Source organism: Cibotium barometz, chromosome 28 (genome assembly GCF_041138505.1).
Source record: "Cibotium barometz isolate CiBa-2024 chromosome 28, ASM4113850v1, whole genome shotgun sequence".
NCBI classification, from domain to species: Eukaryota; Viridiplantae; Streptophyta; class Polypodiopsida; order Cyatheales; family Cibotiaceae; genus Cibotium; species Cibotium barometz.
In genome coordinates, this window is record NC_141073.1 from 7,364,687 (window position 1) to 7,384,997 (window position 20,311).

The window sequence follows — 20,311 nt, forward strand, 5'->3', positions numbered from 1 at the left end:
CACGTAGGACAAGAGAACACTACACAAGGTATGTTGTGCTTGTCACTACTCTTTGAAGTGTCCATGTTCCCTTCCATCTGCTCTTTATTGTTCCACCCACACATGGTAGAAACAATCTTCAAGAGAGCACGTAAGACGAGAACACTACACAAGGTATTTGAACCATGAGTTCCATAAGTCCAATGCATCCCAAATAAAGGGAGCCATAAAGAATAATCCATAAACCTGAGGATAGATCCAAATTCCTAGAAAAGAAGTCCAGGAATCCATAGACCTGTATACCATAATTCCTGTATACCATAACTCTTACCACATACTCCGTGCTAACCACACACCTTGGAGTAGAGGTGGACTTTATCCATAAAAGCATCATATCCATGAGATATCCAAAGATTTCTTCTCTATAAACTCGGACAGATTCGTCCATAGAAATTGCTTGTGAAGCCCAATATCTATATAAATCTCGTCCAAGAAAGAAATCTCCATAGATATAATCTATCCCAATAAAGGGAGCCATAAACAATGTTTCCCTGAAACCATCTCCCTGAATGCGGTCTTGTGAATGTCCTCTGGAACAATCCTAACTTGATAGTAACCACTCTTCAAGTCAATCTTGCTAAAGATGGTGGCTCCATCCAATCTATCTAGGATGTCATCAATCCGAGGAATAGGAAACTTATTCTTCTCACAGTGATCTTGTTAAGAGCTTTGTAATCAATACACATACGCCAAGAACCATCCTTTTTCTAAACCAATAAAACTGGAGAACAAAAGGGTGATGAACTAGGTCTGATCAAACCCTTCTCCAATAACTCATGCACTTCCTTCATAATCTCCTAATGTTGTGCCTAACTCACACGATACGGAGGTCGGTTAGGAGGTGAACTGCCTGGCATGATGTCAATCCGATGATCTTCTCGTCTCTTTGGAAGTAACTCTCTTGGAAGAGTATCTACAAAACAATATTCTTGTTTCTTTAGGAAATCTTTCTTTTCATGATCAAGAGTTGGGAGTAATTTATCTCACTGTCAGATGCCTTTGGATCTCTGACATATACCAAGTACGAAGAAATAGATTGCTTTATTGCTTAGGAAACCGTACATGATTGATGAGTGAAATAGAATTCCCCTCAACTCCTGCATCAAAAGTTACATTCTTGCCTTTATAAGGAACCCTAATCTTGTTTCCAGCCCAGTCAATGGCCGGATCTATATTCTTATGCCAAGGCATACCCAAGATTACATCACAATGTCCAATTTTGCCAACAACAAAGTTCTCATGGTCCACATAATCCCCAATCTATAAACGAAGCTTTCCCGAAACTTCCGCTGACATTCCCTCGAAAGCGGCACCTGCAAAAATAGGAGCTCCGAACCTATCTGGAGAGAGGTTCATAGCTTCAACCACTCGAGGATGAATATAGTGGTGGGTAGCACCACTATCAAAATAAATAAGCACAGGTTGGTTGGCCACTTTGCCCCAAGCCTTGAAAAGTTGCCTTCTCTCTGGCGGTGTATCATCTTGGTGTTGAAGTTTCTTTGGTAATGCATTAGTTTGGGACGGCTTGGTTTCTTGGTTTGGCTTGTCGGGACATTTTACAGCCATGTGTCCCTTCTTCCCACATTGGAAGCACTTCCCTTCCTTGACATACTCTTCAAGTTTCTTGCGAGATAACTTCTTTCGGAAAAGTGGAGGTCTATCCCCACTCCTATCTTTCTTCTCTAGTGGCTCGTTCTTTGATTGAGATCCTGCTTTGAACCTCTTCTTTGGGATGGATCTCGATTGTCGTTCTTCGTTTTGCCCACCATCCAAGACATGTGCAAGGCCTCGGCTTGTAGAGCTTCGTCCTATGCTTCCTCCAAGGTCTTTCGACCAACCATGTGTTAGACATCATCCGCTACTTATTGGCTTCCTATTTGGTGTCTTATTTTAGCCTCTAGGACTGACCATGTTAGTCAGAGGGGCTGGTCACCCCTCACATATATTTTACCCATATTTATTCCCCATTTTATGGTCCCGGGTATTTTCCGGGTCATGTAGGTATTTTATCTCCAGTCGGTTGCCTTCATGTAGGTGTATATATAGCCGGCATGCCTCCCTCATATCTTCATTGCTTGCCTAGCTTGTCTAGCTGCAGTCCCTCACATACGAGGTTCTCCCCTCTTGCTCGGGACATGTATTCCTTTTGGTGATGATATTGAGAGCAGGTTCTCACCTGTGTTTCCTCTCCATCTCTCTCTCTCTCACTCTCTCTCCTGTGTTTCCACTTTCCCTTCTTCTGCTACACATTCTATCATGGTATCAGAGCGCCGGTGATCGTCACTGATGGATGCTCCCTCCTCTACCGATTGATTTCGGCGTTTTTTCTACCTATGGATAGATCTGCGTTTTTTGCATTGAAGCTTGCGTTTCAATTCTTCAAGAGCTGACTCTTGAGTCTTCCCAAAGTCAATGGGCTGCAGTCCCTCTTCATTAGGGCATCAGCTGGCAGCCTCTATGCGGCTTGACAGGCGCGTTTTTTTTTCAGGACAGCATACCTGCCCTTCTGGCGGCACCTTCCAAGGTTCTCAGGCGACTTTTTTTTCAGGTCTAGGCAGCAACATAGCTGTCCCAACAGGCTGCGTTTTTGGCCTGTTTGGGCTTGCTTTCCCACGCCCTGTTCTTGGAGCTCTCTAGGCTCCCCTTTTGCCTATCCCTTCTGGTTATCTCGTGCCATCTCCCCCCCCCCCTTAATTAGCAGCAGTTCTTGATCTAAGGCTTCAGCATTTCCATACTCAGCCTATTCTACAGCCCCTTTTACCTCTGCGTTTTTCAGATTTGCAGCCATGGTTGCTGCGTTTTTCTGAACCACTCTTGCTGGTAGCTCTACCTTCACCTGGGCTTCATCTATTGGACCCAAAGGTACCTTCTCTTCAGCGTTTTTCCTCATAGGAGGTGTGGACACTGGTTGACCTGAATTTTCAAGTTTGTAGCCCTTGTTTGGCTGCGTTTTCTTCTCCAGTGGACACAGATCACTTGCAAAGGGGGTTTCTTGTTTGGATTGTGGCTTTGGAGGCAGTTTGGTACTTGAGGAGGATTCTGAATTTCAGATTTCAGTCAGCGTTTGATGATTTTGGAGCATCTATACCTGTGTTTTGTTCCTGGCCTACACGGTTTCCCGGTTTCTATATGTTCCTTGCCTTCTGTTGGCGGTGGAGTGCTATTTTTTGCTGGCTAGCAGTGTTTTGGCTGCATTTTGCTTCCCACGGGAGTTTTCTACACTCAGAGGAGGCCTATCTCCAGCTACTTCACTTGAGGATCAGTTTCGGGAGCTATTTTTATCTGTGGAGACTTTCTTCTGTGACAGGAGTTTACAGTTTTTTGGAGGAGAGCAGTGATCTTTTCAAAGATCTTGAGCAGAGTTTATTTTGTCTGAGCTTGTGTTCTTTGCAGTGTTTGCAGAACAAGGAGGGTGTTTTGCCCTTACGGTGTGATCCTTTCACATGGATCCTTTATTTGTTGTTGATTCTTGGGATCTAGTTCTACTTCTGGAACAATCTTCTGCTATCTATGATGCTTTTGAGGACTTTATTACCACTACTATTTATATTCCTGCTTCCCTTCCTCATTGTGAGGAGTCTACCTCTGCCTCTCTTTGTGATGCTTCTAAGGATGCCCCTCCCCCTGCTAGTTCTGCAGGCTTGTTGTTTTGGAGGATGCTTTTTTGGACCGAGTGGGATGCTTTGGATCTGTGGTTGCTAACCGTGCCTGGGGCGAAGTGGTACTTCCAGAGTTTTTTGGATTTGGATCAGAATCAAGTTGGGCTTGTACCAGTCCGACGATATTTTTTTCCAGAGGGGGATGTGGAGTCCTTTCATCTTGCAATGCCTACCTCAGTGGTGTGTACTTATGTACAGCATTGGACAACTCATGTTATGGAGTTTGAGCAGATGGACCCCATCTTTTCTACAGAGTCTTTACATCTTGCGATGTCGACCTTTTCAGAGAATGCTTTTATACAACATTTGGCTACTCTTAGTACACAGTTAAAGCAGATTGACTCTCTTTCTTTTCAGGGTTCTAATGAGGAGCAGTTTGCTTCTCCCAGGATTGATTATATACAGGATCTGATCTTGGTTGGTTATGAGGTTTTTCATACCTTCTCCAGGCTGGATACACGACATTCGACTTCAGGGAGTGTTCTTACACTTGGGTTTGGAACCATTATTTGGAGCAGCACGTCGCAGCCTATATGGTTGTTTTCTTCCAGTGTACCTGGCAGCTTGTTCTGTTGCTTTTGTAGCTGAGTTGCTGAGGAGATTGCTTGTGGAGCTTTCTTGGTACCTGTTTCTGCAGTCTTTCATCTTTGATCAAGGACGGCGTCTCTGGCTTCTTGGAGTTCACTCAGCATTCGGTGCTGAGAGGGGGTGTTAGACATCATCCCCTACTTGCTGGCTTCCTATTTGGTGTCCTATTTTAGCGTCTAGGGCTAACCATGTTAGTCAGAGGGGCTGGTCACCCCTCACATATATTTTACCCATAATTATTTCCCATTTATGGTCCCGGGTATTTTCCGGGTCGTGTAGGTATTTTATCTCCAGTCAGCTGCCTTCATGTAGGTGTATATATAGCCGGCATACCTCCAGCATATCTTCATTGCTTGCCTAGCTTGTCTAGCTGCAGCTCCTCACATACAAGGTTCTCCCCTCTTGCTCGGGACATGTATTCCTTTTGGTGATGATATTGAGAGCACGTTCTCACCTGTGTTTCCTCTCCATCTCTCTCTCTCTCACTCTCTCTCCTGTGTTTCCACTTTCCCTTCTTCCGCTGCACATTCAATCACCATGTACACTGCTTGCATAAGCTTAGGTTGCAATCCATTCACAAACTTACGCATTTCCATTAGTGGTGAAATGGGAGTATAATTACATGATAAAGGATAAGGTTTTTTGGGTATCCCGCTTTCCATAAAAAACATTGAACTTGACGTCCTTTTCTCGCGGCTTGAAGTCCACTTTGCCGATTGTTGAAGGTTCCTTTGCCTTCTTTTCCCTTATTTGACCCGATGGTGCAGCATCAGAGAGAACCCGCCTAGGATAGCCTCCCTGTCTCCTCCACGAGAAGCGAAACGGGTAGCTCGAGATCTTTCTGTAGTAGAGACTCCTTTGGCCAAAAGATAAGCTTTAGCAGCTTCAACTCCTTCGCCTTCGGTGGCCTGATCCTTGATGAAATCTTCAAACATTTAAGCCCTTCTATAGTCTTGTTCCTTCTTGGCTCTCCAAGCAAGGGATTTTGTCTTGGAGAAATTGTCTGAGCTGCTGAAAATCTTGGTACTCTGCTAATGACATGACCGCAGTCTCATGAGAAATGGATCGTCAGCCTTGGTTCCCAACTTGGAGTCTTGGATCGGCCTCATACTTGTTTACTTCATTAGGCCCTTGGTCTCCCTCTTCTCTTGACATGGCTCTATCACCCCAAGAAAGATTTCCTCAAGAGAAATCCTTGCTCTAATACCACTATACAATGTAAGCCCAGCAAGGCGTGCCGTGACACACTCAACCACATGTCCAAGAAATAGAGATAGAAAGAGGGAGAGAGAGAGAGAGAGAGAGGGGATTAGGGAGCTTTGCACAGTACACCACACTGAGCGGGGAACAAGCCACGTCCCCTTTCAAGAATTTATTCAAGAACAATCCATGGGCTTTTCAAGCAAGGACCAATACAATCAGTGAATACAAAATCAAACAAATATGTCGATGTAGAAATCTAGGTCGGTGTGGATGTCAAGGCACAAGATCTCTGATGTCGAGCTCACCACAGAGATGACCCACAAGAATCTCTCACCAAGCTAGTACCAGTATCTAGTATCTGAATCAAATCCCAAGTCTAGATGATGTCCAAAACTTAATGCCCAAGCTGTAGTAAAAACCTCAAAAAGCTTCTCGAAAAAGAGAACACCAAGATGAATCCACAGATGGCAATGGGGCACTAGCACCAAGAGGCGAATATATGGACTGCTTGCCAAATTTATGTCGGGTGTCAAGGGAGGCTGCTGGTGGCACGGCTACAATGGTGCTACAGGCGGAGCAGAAAAAGCAGGCGGCTGAGACGGCACACAGGTGGCACAAACCCGCTAAGCTGAGTGCAAGCCGGCAGCAAGTAGTGGATCAGCAATGGCACCGGCAGCAGGGGCTAGCGCAAACGGGCTATCCGGCTGCGGCGCAGGGAGAGGAGGCTGACGGCAGATGGTGGCGCAATCCAACAAACTAGCGAGAGGAGGAGATGATGAGAATGAAGACGATCTCCTCGCTCTTGATGGTCTCCACTCGCTGGATGCTCGACAAGAGGGGCTCTTGCTTCTTTTATACTTGGGGAGGGCCTTGCTTTTTGCCAAAAGCAATGCTTTTTGATTTGCTTAGTCTTTTGATAATAATAAAATATTACTCATCTTTTATCAAAGTTCTTTAATTTTGCTTTTCTAGCTTCAGGGCCTTGCTTTTTGGCCCTATTGCTGCTTTTTTGGAAAAGCAGCTTTTAGCTTTTTCATCTGGCTCAATCTCCTCTTTCCAATGGTGGCCTTGGCTCACGGTCAACTCAGTTTGACTTTTTGCTTTTTCTTGCTTTTTGACAAAAACTGGTGCTTTTTCCTTGTGCCAACTTCATGATCCCTATTTCCATGCTTTAATCAACATGTCCAGTGTCCGGGCATGTGTTCCACCATGTGAAAGAGCTAGGAGGGCCAAATAGTTACAATTGTGGAGAAAGATCTGTCGACACTTGGCCAAAGTCCCTTGTGCATTTGCCTAAGGTTCTCCATCCCCATCAACTGTTGAATGTTCAACGTCATATACACTCACAACAAACATTTTCCATGGCCTAAGCAGTAGATCAAGCTTCTAAAACAATCCATTCCATCCAGATATTCTCGATTAGTTCCGTAAATCAGTTTTGTGTTCCTCATCTATCTCAGAGGAAAAACTTTTGGCAACATGAACAGAAGATTTTCTACACGTAGAACCAAATCACGATTTCCCAAATCTAGCTCCAAGCTTAGCAATGGGAATAATTACCTTACACACTAGTCCAAGATAAGAAAAGAGGATGTCACATGGATCAACTCTAGTACAAAAGCATTTGTCATAATAGGACTACTAGTTAGAGTTGAGAGCTTAGCACAAGGATGTCACATGGATCAACTCTAGTACAAAAGCATTTGTCATAATAGGACTACTAGTTAGAGTTGAGAGCTTAGCACAAGAATGAGCCCATGCAAACCTCTTAGGGGCAAAAAGAGGCTAAGCTACGTAAAGCTAGTAATAACTGCCCATGTATTGAGCTCTCATTAAAGAGAGGTCCAAATGACAATTTCTGCTAAGGATAGGGGAAATAAGTGTGCACGGCTTAATTGACACCATTATACTGACAACACGCCATGCGCAAAGGCTTTTCTGTCACAACACAAGTCGCTCTCTACTACTCTTCACCGTGGTTGGTAAGAGTTAGATGGTAGGGTGCTCGCTGAAGCTCTCGCCCCCACCCCCCTGCTCGAACTGTCGCCTGCTCGCACCCCCCCTCCCCGCCCTCGTGACTGCCTCTCCCCGCCTGCTCGCACGCCCCCCTCCGCGCCCCTGTGTTTCTCGCGCCCCCCGCCCTCCCTTTCGCGCCCGTCGCCTTCTGCCCGCCTGCCCCGTTTCCTTTGCGCCCCCCGCTTCCCCCCCTTCCTCCGCGTCCCGCCCCCCCTTCGCGCTCTCCCCGCCCCCCCCCCCTTTCGTTCCCCACTGCCCCCCCCCCCCCCTTTTTTTTTCACCTCTGCCTTCCGCCCCTCCCCCTCTGTTTTTTCCGCCCCCTCAGTCTTCCGTCCCTTCCCCTCTGTCTTCCGCCCCTCCCCCTGTCTTCCGCCCTTCCCCCTCTTTCCCCTCCCCGCTCCGCCTTTTTTGTGCAGCTCGGTTCTTGCAGGACCCTCCGTTTTTTTGCTTCGCCCTCGACTCAGCTTCAGACTCTGATGGAGGTTCCTCCCGCCCCACCTCAGAGGGACTCTTCAGCAGCCCCCTCGCCCGCCCCTGAGGATACGCCCATTAGGCTTTCTCTTTCGCCAGAAGAGGAAGCGAGCCTCGCCGCAAAGGTGGAACGCCTCCAAGCACATTCCACCATCTGCCGTATAGTTGGCACTCGCCCCAGCAGAGGGGAGATCCGGGATCTTCTCCAGGCCCGCCTTCTTGCAGATGTGGGCAAAATCCTGGACGTTCAGTTACTGGGCCGCGGACACTACCAGATTGAGTTCGAGACAGCCCAGAGCGTGGTCCAGGTCCTAGCCATGAGTCCCCTTAACATCAGGGGCGCTCGGGCCTTCTTCAAACCTTGGCAGCATGGTTTCGACCCAGCAGCGGCCGAGCAGGGAGAGCGCCTATTCCATGTCACAGTTTGCTTTCCTGGACTCCGCCGCGAGTACCTTCCACTCCTTTCTAGGATAGGATCATTGGTGGGCTCAGTGCTTGAGACTAGCCCCACAGCAGCTTCAGTGGTGGCTAGAGCAGCTGGCCTGCCTTCAGTCAGAGTTTTGGTTCCTGACATCTCCTCCCTTCCGAAGGTCATTCAGTTACCTAGGATAGGGGGGGGATGGATCGATCAGAGAGAGGAGTTTTCGGGGGTCCCGAACCAGTGTTTTATATGCAGGCAAGTCGGCCACCTGGCCAGGGCCTGCCCTCGCAGGAGACCCCGACCTTCACTGCAGCAGCAAACCCCCGATGGCCCGCCCACAGATGCGGCTCGGCAGGCAGCCTCCGGGACACCTGCTCAGTCCACAGAGACCTCGGATTGGCAGCCTGGACAGGGGCGCCGTAGAGGGAGACAGCCACAGCAGCATGCCCAGAGACCGACGCAGCAGCAGTCACAGCCTCAGCATCACTGGGTTCCAGTGAGGAACAGCTTTGCTCCCCTCTAGGAGGAGACCCCAGCGCAGACTGAGGATCAGGAGATGCCAGCACCCCCCCCCCCTTCGCCCCCACCCCCCCCCTCCCCCGTCCCCCCCTCCCGCCTCGCTTCCACCTTCGCCTCCTCCCGTTCTCGCTCCCACTTTTTTAGCGGCTCCCTCCCCACCCCCTCCTCCCCCTCCGCTCGCCTCAGCTCCCCGGGAGGCACTGGCAGTACCCTAGTGCTCACCTGCAGTCCGGCGAGCCTTAACACCGGGGTGCACTAGCATGGAGAGCAAAGGCTCAAACCCGCAGAGGAGACCTACCATCACGATTCGTGCTTCACGGATATCCTCTATCCGCAGTCCGCTGAGTAGTCTCGACATTAGACAGCGCTCGGAGGCTTTCGACGACTCCTTCACACGCCTCTTTGGAGCGGAGGGCCCCCACGAGCCAGCACCCATCAGAGTTCATGTGGTGATACCTCCGGCCCGAGGGGAGGAGGCACTTGATTCAGCTGTGGCCTTCTCCTTCCCTCTCTGCGGTACTAGCGACCGGGAGTGGACTCTGGATCTCGCTCTTAGTATTTTGAAGACTCAGGCAGTTGAGTTTTCTCACCATGTGAGCGATCTGGAGATGACAGACGTGATAGGCCGACTCTGGGAGTTGGCACATTTCTTCGATACCGGGAGTGCGGATGCCTCCGGGATTCGACATTTGGTGGTCCGCATAGTGGTAGACCTAGCACGAGACCCTGGATATGTATGCATACATGAGGTTTCTCTCTCTGAGCGGGAGGCAGTCGCCATGGGACACAGCCACTGGCGCCTGTTCCGAGACTCTTGCAGCACACTGGCTGGGCAGATTCGTAGCCGCTCGCATGGGGACTACTCTCCATCCAAGCCGCTTGCGAAGGCCCGCCATATGGCTGAGACAGCCTCCACTTCAGCAGGTCATCCATGAGGATCATCTCATGGAATGTACATGGCCTTGGTGGCGCACACTATGTACGTTATCGTGGTTGCTTGAGGCAGGAGCTTCAAAGATGCCTGGTTGGGGGCAGTACTGATATTCTGATGATGCAGGAGTACCATTTGAGTGAGAGCACGATTCGGAGATATGGTTTGGTGATGCCTGGTAGATGGGACACATTTTGGTCTGCAGGTTTTGGCCCCTTGGGTGGGCAGGGAGGAGTATGTCTGGTCATTGCGGATGTATGGCGGCAGGCCATTGTGGATCGCGGGGTCATTGTGCCTGGTAGAGCACAGTATGTTATTCTGAGGATGCACGATGAGCACTTTGGTGTGCTCAATGTCTATGCACCCAACCATGCTAGTGCCAGAGCAACGTTCTGGACCCTTGTTACAGATGCATTGCCCGAGGCCGCACATTGGTGTGTCGGGGGAGACTTCAACATGCTTGAGGACCCAGCCGATAGGGTGGGAGGCAGTCATGTTACAGTGCACGGCATGGAGCTTGCAGCTTGGGAGCGATTTTGTGTGACACTACGGATCACTGATGCATGGCAGCATGAGGCTTTCTCCCGCTCTCAGGACAGTCTTAGTTTTTCTCGGTCGGATCGCCAGCAGGGAGGGACTAATCTATCACGGATTGATCGCTTCTATGTGGGCGACACGTTCGGGGAGCGTGGTGGCTCCATTGGCATTCTCGCTGGCACCTCTTTTTCAGACCATGCGCCAGTTATTTTGACACTTGAGGAGAGGACACGGGGGACCAACTTGCAGTTGAGGATCCCAGAGAGGATACTTACAGATCCCAGTCTTTCTGAGGACATTGAGAGGATATGGCATGATAGCCAGAGCTCTGACCTAGATGCAACAGGCCAGTGTGCCCAGGGACTCATCGAGCTCAGCTCTTTTTTGCACGCTACAGCCTTGACACGGCTAGGAGAGACACGAGAGCGGGAGCGTCGCTTGAGACGTAGCCTTGCTTCGCTCCAACGTCTTCAGGAGCAGCTGCCTACATGCGGTGGGTGGCGTCCCAGCTGAGCCAGGCACACCAGGAGGTTAGAGAGGCAGAGGAGCAGAGACATGAGTTCTACTATCCTCGCCAGGCCTCTCAGTGGACGTAGCTTGGTGATAGAGTGATTGGGGAGTTTTTTGAGATCACCGGACCCCGCCATGCGCGAGCAGGAGTACGCCAGCTCAAGAGGTAGGACGGATCGTTAGCCACTGAGCCCGGGGAGATTAGAGCCATTGCCACTGAGTTCTATAGAGACCTGCTTTCAGCGAAGCCAGCCACGGAGGCACGTGATGCTTGCAGACAGACTGCGTGGGCCCATGTGCAGAGGAGGGTCACATATCGTATGCGCACAGTTTTGGGTGAGCCCCTTTCAGAGGATGAGCTTGTTGAGGCTTTGAGGGTCCTTCCGCATCATAGTTGCCCTGGGGAGGAAGGATTGACGCCTACCTTTTTTATGCGCTATTGGGACCTTTTGGGGCCAGGCCTCCGCAGGGGCTTTCAGTATGTTTTGGACACTGGGGTGATGCCACAGATGTTTTCAAAGGGCTTGATCTTTCTTATCCCCAAGGGGGAGGGAGTGTCAGATGATATTCGGCATTGGAGGCCTATTACGATCCTCAATACTATCTACAAGGTCCTAGCAAAGGCCTTGAGTTTGAGGATCCAGCCCTTCCTTGGAGAGTTGATTCATGCTACCCAGACAAGATTCGTCAAGGAGCGCAATATCCTTGACAACATTTTCACCTTCTCCGAGGCGACGGCCTGAGCTAGATTTCTCGGTGAGGACTTGGTCATGATGCTTTTCGATTTTGAGAAGGCATACGATAGAGTCGATTGGGGTTTCCTAGAGGGCACTATGCTTCGCCTGGGTTTTGAGCCAGACTGGATTCGAGGAGTGGCGGCTCTATATTCCACAGCTCGTAGCCAGGTGTTGATGGCAAGAGGACAAGGGCCGAGTTTTGAGTTGACCAGATCAGTACGTCAGGGATGCCCTCTCGCCCCATTCCTTTTTCTCTTCTTTGCAGAGGCTATGAGCATGTGTCTGACAGCAGAGGAGGTTGGTTTGAGAGGACTCCAGCTCCCAGTCCGGGGTGAGGACCTGCTCGATTCTGAGTTTGCTGATGACACGGGATTGTTTCTGCATGGCCAGGAGGCCAATCTACAGAGGGCAGAGCAGTCGCTACTACAGGCTTTTGGTGTGGCTTCGGGAGCATTGATCAATTGGCGCAAGACAGTGGCTTTTTGGATCAGTAGCGCTCCCGCTCCGGCATCGAGCCCAGACCCGAGTTTTAGATGGATTCCTCCTGGCACAACAGTGCGGTATCTGGGATGCCAGATTGGACTTGATTTGTCACCTGAGCAGCAGATCGCCCCGCTTCTTCTGAGCATTCGGAAGAAGCTTTTATATTGGAGTACAGCTCGGCTATCCTTGGCTGGGAGGGTGGTGGTGACAAATCAAGTGCTTCTAGCGACTATGTGATACATCACGTCTTGCTGGATCTTCTCGAGCTCTTGCATCAACCAGGTACAGAGGCTGATCAGAAACTTTCTTTGGTCTGGGTGGGATGGTCAACCGGCTCGGGCTAACGTTGCTTGGGCAGTTATTACTCTTCCGCTGGCCCAAGGGGGCTTGGGCATTATAGATCCAGCGGATCAGAGTAGAGCCTTGTTGGGGAAGCTTATGGTTCGGGGGCTGCTTCCAGGCGCTGAGCCCTGGAAGGAGCTTCTATTTCAGCGGCTGCAGGCTAGAGCTCCCCCAGCAGGGGGCACATGGGCACCAGAGATACGGTGGATCTTCATAGAGATGAGGAGGACAGGCCTCAATAGAGGATGGGAGGACAGATTTGCCTTGAGCATCCTGCGAGCTTGGGAGCTGTTGAGACCGGGGCTTTCTCAGAGACCTCCCACTTGTGATGAGGAGCGGGCCAGACAGCCGCTTATCTGGAGCCTTGCGGTACGCACAGAGCAGGGTCATATGCTGGGTTCTCGGCCTCGTCTAGCCTGGGGACCATTGGCGGCAGGCCCAGCACGCAGTTTTGGAGATTGGCAGGCCTTTTGCAGTCTCCCGGAGGAGATCCAGGCGGCGAGGCTGAGTCACTTCAAAGGGGGGCTGATTATGAGGGATGACATTCAGGAGGCACTCACTGAGGAGTGGTTCACGCCTTTTGAGCCAACGGCCCCGCGGTGGATGGGAGCCTTTACACAGTTGGAGATCCTGATTGCTGTCAGAGCTTGCACTGAGGATGGTAGATGCCTCTACTATGAGATACAAGATGAGGGGAGACTTCAAAGAGTGGAGGCGGAGTCACCTTTGGTTGCAGAGTGCATCTTTCAAAGGATACGGGTAGTGGCCGCCGCTTCTCGGAAGTGGCATATTGATCCAGACCCTGCAGATGTGGACTCTGATTGGCGCATATGGGCATATGCTGCGCGCCCCTTGGCCCGGCTGCAGTGGGACCCAGGCGAGTACGAGTGGCATGATCCTTATGCGTCCCCCGAGGCCACAGAGATCACCTTTTTCCAATACACTGTTCGGTTGGGGAGGCATATTTTGACTACGAGGAGGATGGTCTCTCCAGCTGCATCGGAGCATTGGCGGCTACAAGGACCCTCACAGGAGTTCCTCGAGAATTTTTGGACCAAGCTCTGGGCTAGCCGACAGGCACGCAGGATCTCGACTTTCCAGTGGCTGGTTGCCCACAGGGGCTCTGCAGTTGGCACCTGGCTTGTCTACAGTGGCCTTCCGTCGGCCTGCGTCCGATGCGGCCACCCATTGGAGACACATAGACATTGCCTATGGGACTGTCCACAGACACAACAGATTTGGCTGAGGATGCTGCGCATTTTGGCCCCCCTCTCTCCAGAGAGCATGTATACGTGGGGAGCCGCTGCTTGGTCGACTTCGTCAAGGCCTGCTCTGGGATACGAGACGGAGCAGAACAGCCAGGCCATCAGATTCATTAGGGGCCAACCTCGCCTTGTTCCTTCACTGGATTTCTCGTCCGCCGGTTGGACACAGGAGAGGGATCTACGATGGGAGCTCCTCAGCAGCCTCACCATATGGTTCACCTGGAGAGCCCGTTGCTTCAGGGCCTTTGAGGGGAGACTGGCGCCACCAGCAGAGACTCTTCGAGGGATCTGGCAAGAGTTGATTCACACCCTGCGAGGACAGTATGACCGCATCCAGGGCGACTCGGATCGAGCGATCTTGCAGCGCCAGGCCTTCCACACCACTCGGCGCAGCGGCCCCTTCTATACTCTACACACGGGTACCCCCGCTAGCACTACAGGCCCCTATTGTATGATATAGCCTCTCAGTTATTTGTACTGTTATTTGTACTTTTTTGCACCTAGGGAGAGTCTCCCTGGCTGCCTTGATTGGCTCTTTGCTCTGCCTTCTTATGAGCAGGAGAGGGATTTGTAGCCCAATGGGCGGTTTTTTTTATAACTAATGAAAGGATCTTTTCTCGGGGAAAAAAAAAAGTTAGATGGTAGAGACCCCTAGGTAGTTTCCCATACTTAAATTTTAATAGCTTTTCAATATTGCCATTTGATTGAGTGAACTAGTATTAATCCGTGCAATCTTTTATAATCCATCCTTCCACAATTTTTGTGTACAACAAAAAGGAACAACAGAAGTAGCTAAAAAAGGCACATGACCACCACCAAGGCATTAGCTTCATGGAAGGACATTGCCTCTAATTAAAGATCCTGGAGTAGCACTTGGCATCCAATATACTCATCATTAACTTGGCATCTTGAAAGAAAAAACCATCGAGTATCCTTCCAAAACTTATTCGTGTTTTGAGCAAGCTACAATTACCAAATCATTAAAGGAATACACACATGACGCACCTACGTCGTACACCTTTAAGCTTGTTCCAATAGAGGCCATAGCTACTTGATTTTGGTGACCTACAAGAGGTGCTTGGCGTACAAAACTCTAAGAGTTGGTAGAGGACTTGGAGAAGTTGATGACTCCACTTCAACAGTTGCGGACAAAGCCCTTTGAATGGACAAGGTGCCATGAGGATTGACAAGACGAGGACCAAGCATAGCATCTACAATAATTTAATGTGTGATGTGTGATGTGTGATTTTGATTGGCAAGAAATAGCAATACCTGGAAAACAGGTACACCATCAAAAGCCTTCCCTTTATCTCCTGATTTTACCTGCAGACAAAAACAAAATATGTGATCCTTGAATGTAGAGAAGAGAAGCACTTTTTTAAGAAGGAATGATATTATTCTTTTTTTTTTAAAAGTAACTATGACTTTCTGATGAAAATACTGAGAATAACTAACCCTAGGTTAGGCAGCCCTACCCACTAACTACATTTAAAACAATTATGCCTGGTATCATGTGCAATTGGTATCTAGGCCCGATTCCCGAACGAGATGGACAGTAAGAAACACAAGAGTAGCCTAAAAGCCAATCTTTGGCCAAAATCCACATGCTTCAACACTTCTCAACTCGCTTAAAAATGCAACATTAGCTCAAGAAGGCCAATAACATGGCCCTCCAAATCTAGGCAATCTCGTTTGTTACAAACAGACAAAGCTAGCCAGATGTGGGAACGCTTCCCTAAAGAGAAATTCTTCATTAAGTTTCATAATCTAAAAATTTTCATTAGGTTTTTTTGGTGAGATTTTCATTAAGTTTTCTTAATCTAAAATTAGTGCTTCCAATCTCAGTTTAACAGAGGCCTAACCTCACCTTCTCCTACTACTATTTCATTTCCCAAATGTGCTTGGTTCAATTGTATACATAACTCCTTCAATTGCTTGCTCAAAATCTACTTTCATTATTTTGGAGATTAACATGGAATTAGTGCAGCTAATCAATGATGCCACGTGCATCCCACACTTGGATGCCACGTAGACATAGGACAGAATATGCTGGCCAACTGGAGCATATGAGCTGGCCGACTGGTAAAATACCAAAAGGGCTGGGAAAAATCCCAGAAAAATATGGAAAAAAGGAATGGCCAGCCCACAATCAAGGGCCATACAAAAGGGACCAAAAGGACACCAGAAATGGGCATAAACTAGGGATGATGATAAGCCCATTATGTGGATTAAGGTGGATCCATACCAACTTAAAGGCCCTTGTACTAGCTACCCCCTCTCAGCACCAGATGCTTAACAAACTCCAAGAAGCCGAAGATGAGGAGCCAAGGAAGCCTGAGAAACCGGCTTGGTGAACAAATCTGCAGCATTCTCCGCTGAAAGACAATACTCCAAACGCAAATCTCCAGCAAGCACCCGTTCACGAACATGGTGATACTGTATCTCAATGTGTTCCGTACGAGCATGAAACACAAGATTCTTGGCAATGGCGATGCAACTCTGATTGTCACACCAAAGAAGAGTAGATCCGGTAGGAGGACAGCTGAGCTCCTCCAATAATCTGCACAACCATATCGCCTCACATGCAGCATAACAAACTGCATAGTACTCCGCCTCGATAGAGGAAAGTGCCACAGTAGGCTGCTTTTTACTGCTCCAGGAAATGGCTCCAGACCCGAGTGTAAAAACACAACCAGTGGTCGAATGCCAAGTATCTGGATCTCCAACCCAATCTGAATTAGACCCCAACCCAACAAGAGTGCATCCTTGGCCATAGAAGATGCCAAAGTCCAGAGTGCCACGCAAGTACCGAAGAACGCTGAGAGCACACCGCCAATGCTGCTGACGAGAGAAAGCGCCTCACTGAAGCTCCCATCCTCATTCCTCCCAACTGGACGATAATCTTCCATGTCCATACCGATGCTAGGCTCACTGCTGTCAGTGCAGTACTGACTCAGCCCAGTGAAAAATACAAGATGGACAGACCTATCTATTATGCTAGTCGCCTCCTCACACCCGCTGAACAAAACTACACCACCACTAAGAGGGAAGGCTTGGCTATTGTGTATGCTTGCCAGAAGTTCCGTCACTATCTCTTGGGCTCCCACTTCATTGTAATCTCGGACCACCATGCCCTAAAGTATCTTCTCAATAAACCACAGGTGGCTGGTCGGGTTTGATGATGGCAACTGGTCTTCCAAGAATTCGACTTTGAGATTCTCATTCGACCAAGCAAAGATCATGTCATGGCAAACCACCTTTTATCACCCGCCCGGCGTACATGGATGTACACCTATCACATGGGATACGTTGTGCCATTGGACAGATCCGGGCGAAGATGTAGGAGTCTCATCGAACACCACATCACGGCTCACAACAACTTTGCTGGCCTAAGGATCATAAAGACAATATGCCTTGGACACGGTGCTGTATCCGAGAAAAGTCGTGCGCTGAGACTTCAAGTCCAACTTGGAGCGATGCTCCTTAGACACATGAACATACGTCGAACACCCAAATATCCGGAAACGAACAACAGAGGGCTTCTCACCATGGAAAGCCTCATATGGAGTTTTATCGGGAAGAGCAACAGTAGGAGACTTGTTCTGAATGTAGACAGCAGTGGAAGCCGCCTCAACCCAGAAACGTCGAGGTAATGAAGAATGCTCAAGCATTACACGGGCCATCTCCATAATGGTCCTATTCTTCCTCTCTGCAACTCCATTCTATGATGGAGTGTATGCTATAGTAAGCTGTCTCCGAATGCCATGTGTCTTGCAATATTGCTGAAACTCCTGGGATGTGAACTCACCCCCTCCGTCAATCCTGACAGCCTTGACCGAACGACCGGTCTCTTTTTCCACCTCAACTCTCCAATTGCAGAAGTGCTGAAAAGCCTCATCCTTGGTCTTCAAAAAGAAAAACCAAGTATATCTGGAAAAATCATCCACCATCACGAGCATGTACAACGCCTTACTCAAAGACGCGGTACTCATAGGACCACATATGTCTGCATGAATGAGAGCAAGTGATGTCGAAGATCTGTGTGTCGCCTCCTTCAGAAAGGTGGCTCGGTGTTGCTTCCCATGTAAACAAGAGGAACAAGCAAAAGACGGAGCCTTGATGGTCGGTAAACCCTCAACCAAGCCATCCTTCGAAGCTGCAGAAGTTGATAGCTCAAATGGCCAAACCGAGCATGCCAAAGAGCAGAAGAAGCACCAAAAGAAAGCAAAGCGGTCAACTTGTACAGACCACTATCTTGGACTCCCTGAGCCAAGATGCTACCAGTCGCCTTATCACGAATGGTAATCTCATAACAAGAAAAGATCACCTCTGCACCCTGAGCTATAAGAGCACTCACTGACAAAAGGTTAAAAGCCAAATCTGGAATATACAGAACGTCAGAGAAGTACCTCTTGTCCTCGGAAGAGCGGAAGATGGGGATAGTGCCATGTCCATGCATTGGTACAGAAGCAGAATCACCCAAAGTTATCTCGACGGACCTGGCAGTGAAGTCCTCGAACCAATCTCGATGGGGTGTCGTGTGTGCAGTAGCACCGCTATCCACAATCCACGACCGTGACTGAGAAGTCACAAGAGCAAGTATACGACGAGTATATGCTAAAAGAAGTATGCCATCATCCTTCTTGGTCTGGGACACCGCTCTAGAGGAAGAGTTCTTTGCTGCTTCATCACGCTGCTTCTTGTGACATTGGGGAGATTTATGACCCTTCTTGCCACAATAATGACATTCAATGTCCTTGTTCTTAGAAGATTTGTTGTTGTCTTTATCCTTGTCGGAATCCTTGGAGTTCTTGTTAGAACCCCCTTTCCCTTTCTCTTTTGTTGATTCTTCCCTTTATCTTGCGCTGCCAAAGCTCCATCAAGGCCAGCAGAGGTGCCAGTCCGCTCCTCAAAGCGAGACTCAATCTACATAACGGAGTGAGAACTTCCTCCCAAGTAACTAGAACAAGACGAGGAGAAGAAACAAGAGACTGAAAATATGCATCAAACCTCTCTGGAAGCTTGGAAAGAAGCCGAATAGCCATGTTCTCTATAGAGATGTCCTTGCCACAAACAACAAGCTCGTTCCGAACATCTTTTATCTTCGAGATGAAAGCAGATAAAGATGGAAAGGCAAAAACTGATAAGTTCATAAGTTGCTTTTCCAACGCAAAAATCCGACCCGGAGACTTAATCTCATAGAGATCTGCAAAAGCCTTCCAAACTTCATGTGCAGCATCTGTTGTACGCACATGAGAGAGAACAGAATCCTAACAGTTCAACATCAGAAAGGAGAAAACGTGACGATCATTCGCCTGCCATGTATCAATTTGTGCCTGAGTCACACCACCGGAAGAAAGGGTGGGAGGGGTGGCATTGGATGGTGTAACAAGCCAATCCCAAAGATCCATGCCACGCAAGGCCGATTTCACCTTCACCTTCCATCGGGTGTAGTTGGAACCATCCAACTTTGCAGACTCAGCGAACACATGAAGAGAAGTCGGAGTAGCCATCACAAAAGCTTGGGCTCAATCTTAAACATATGCACAAACTCAGAAGAAGAAGTGTCCTCCATAGGTACCAAGTGTGCCACCAAAGCCTGAAACACCACAAACCCCCTCTGCAAAAGGGAATGACCACCGGAGAGGAAAACGCAGCCAAAAGAGGACTGCTGTCCTGAAAAAAACAGGCCGCCTATGTCCAAACTCCATGTGGAAAGAAACGCTGATCAGAAAATTACCCGACAGCTGCAAGCGATGAAGCCAATCTGGAGAGAAAGTGATCAGCAGGTGCTCTCCAGAAAACGCAGCAACAAAGGGGCTGCAAATCTGAGAAAAACGCAGAGGAGAGGGTGCTGACAATAGGGCTGAATCTGGGGCAGCAGAGGAGTCGCTGAACCGGGGCAATGAAACCATGAAAGAGTGCACAGAGCAGAAGCAAAGTGGCACTAGAGTGTGTTGAATAGAGAGTAAGAGAGAGAGAGAGAGAAATGAAATGAAATGAAATGAAATGATATATTAACGTCTTCAAAAGGCCATAATGACCTATGAGACCAAAAGTTACATCATGGTGGATCTGATACAATGTTTGAATAAAAAAACCCAGAAAATGAAAAATAAAGATGATACTACTGGCACCTAGAAAATGAAACTGGAACTGGAATATAGTGAGGGGAGGGTACACTATGGAGGTGAGTGGAATATAGTGAGGGGATACAATATCATGTGGGACGGAGGGGTACACTATGGAGATGCCTCCATCTCATAATATGTGCCGCATCGGACACTGGCGGATCTCCTCAATATCCTCTGTGGTCAACACCCTGACTGGGTGTCCGGCATGCCTCACAAGAATAATCCGAATCTGCCGCTGCAACCTCCGTCTATGCTGGGATGCCCTCCTCCGTAGTCGTGGGCGTCTGAACCACCCAAGCTCAGTCGCACGATCAATCAGTGTACCCCTGGTGTGGGCGGTATCCATGTCCTGCTGCTGCTGTGGTCCATCTGGCGCAGTGATGGCTGGACTAAAGAAATCTGTAATGTGCCTCTGAGTCTGGCTCTCTGTGCGCCTAAGCAGGCTATCTCTATGTC

General features: G+C 49.0%; 1 protein-coding gene across 2 annotated transcripts in view; it reads right to left on the reverse strand.

Annotated features, from left to right (window-relative positions):
- The window catches only part of LOC147622442 (protein TIC 22, chloroplastic-like), a 69,853-nt gene that overhangs the window by 19,745 nt on the left and 29,797 nt on the right, over positions 1-20,311 (reverse strand). The window contains exon 4 of one of the 2 annotated variants that reach the window (XM_086822016.1): positions 14,994-15,044. The exons of the other annotated variant lie outside the window; for it this stretch is intronic. Within the exon in view, the coding sequence (XP_086678142.1) occupies positions 14,994-15,044 (51 nt within the window). The remainder of the gene's footprint in view (positions 1-14,993; positions 15,045-20,311) is intronic. 2 annotated transcript variants of the gene reach the window in all.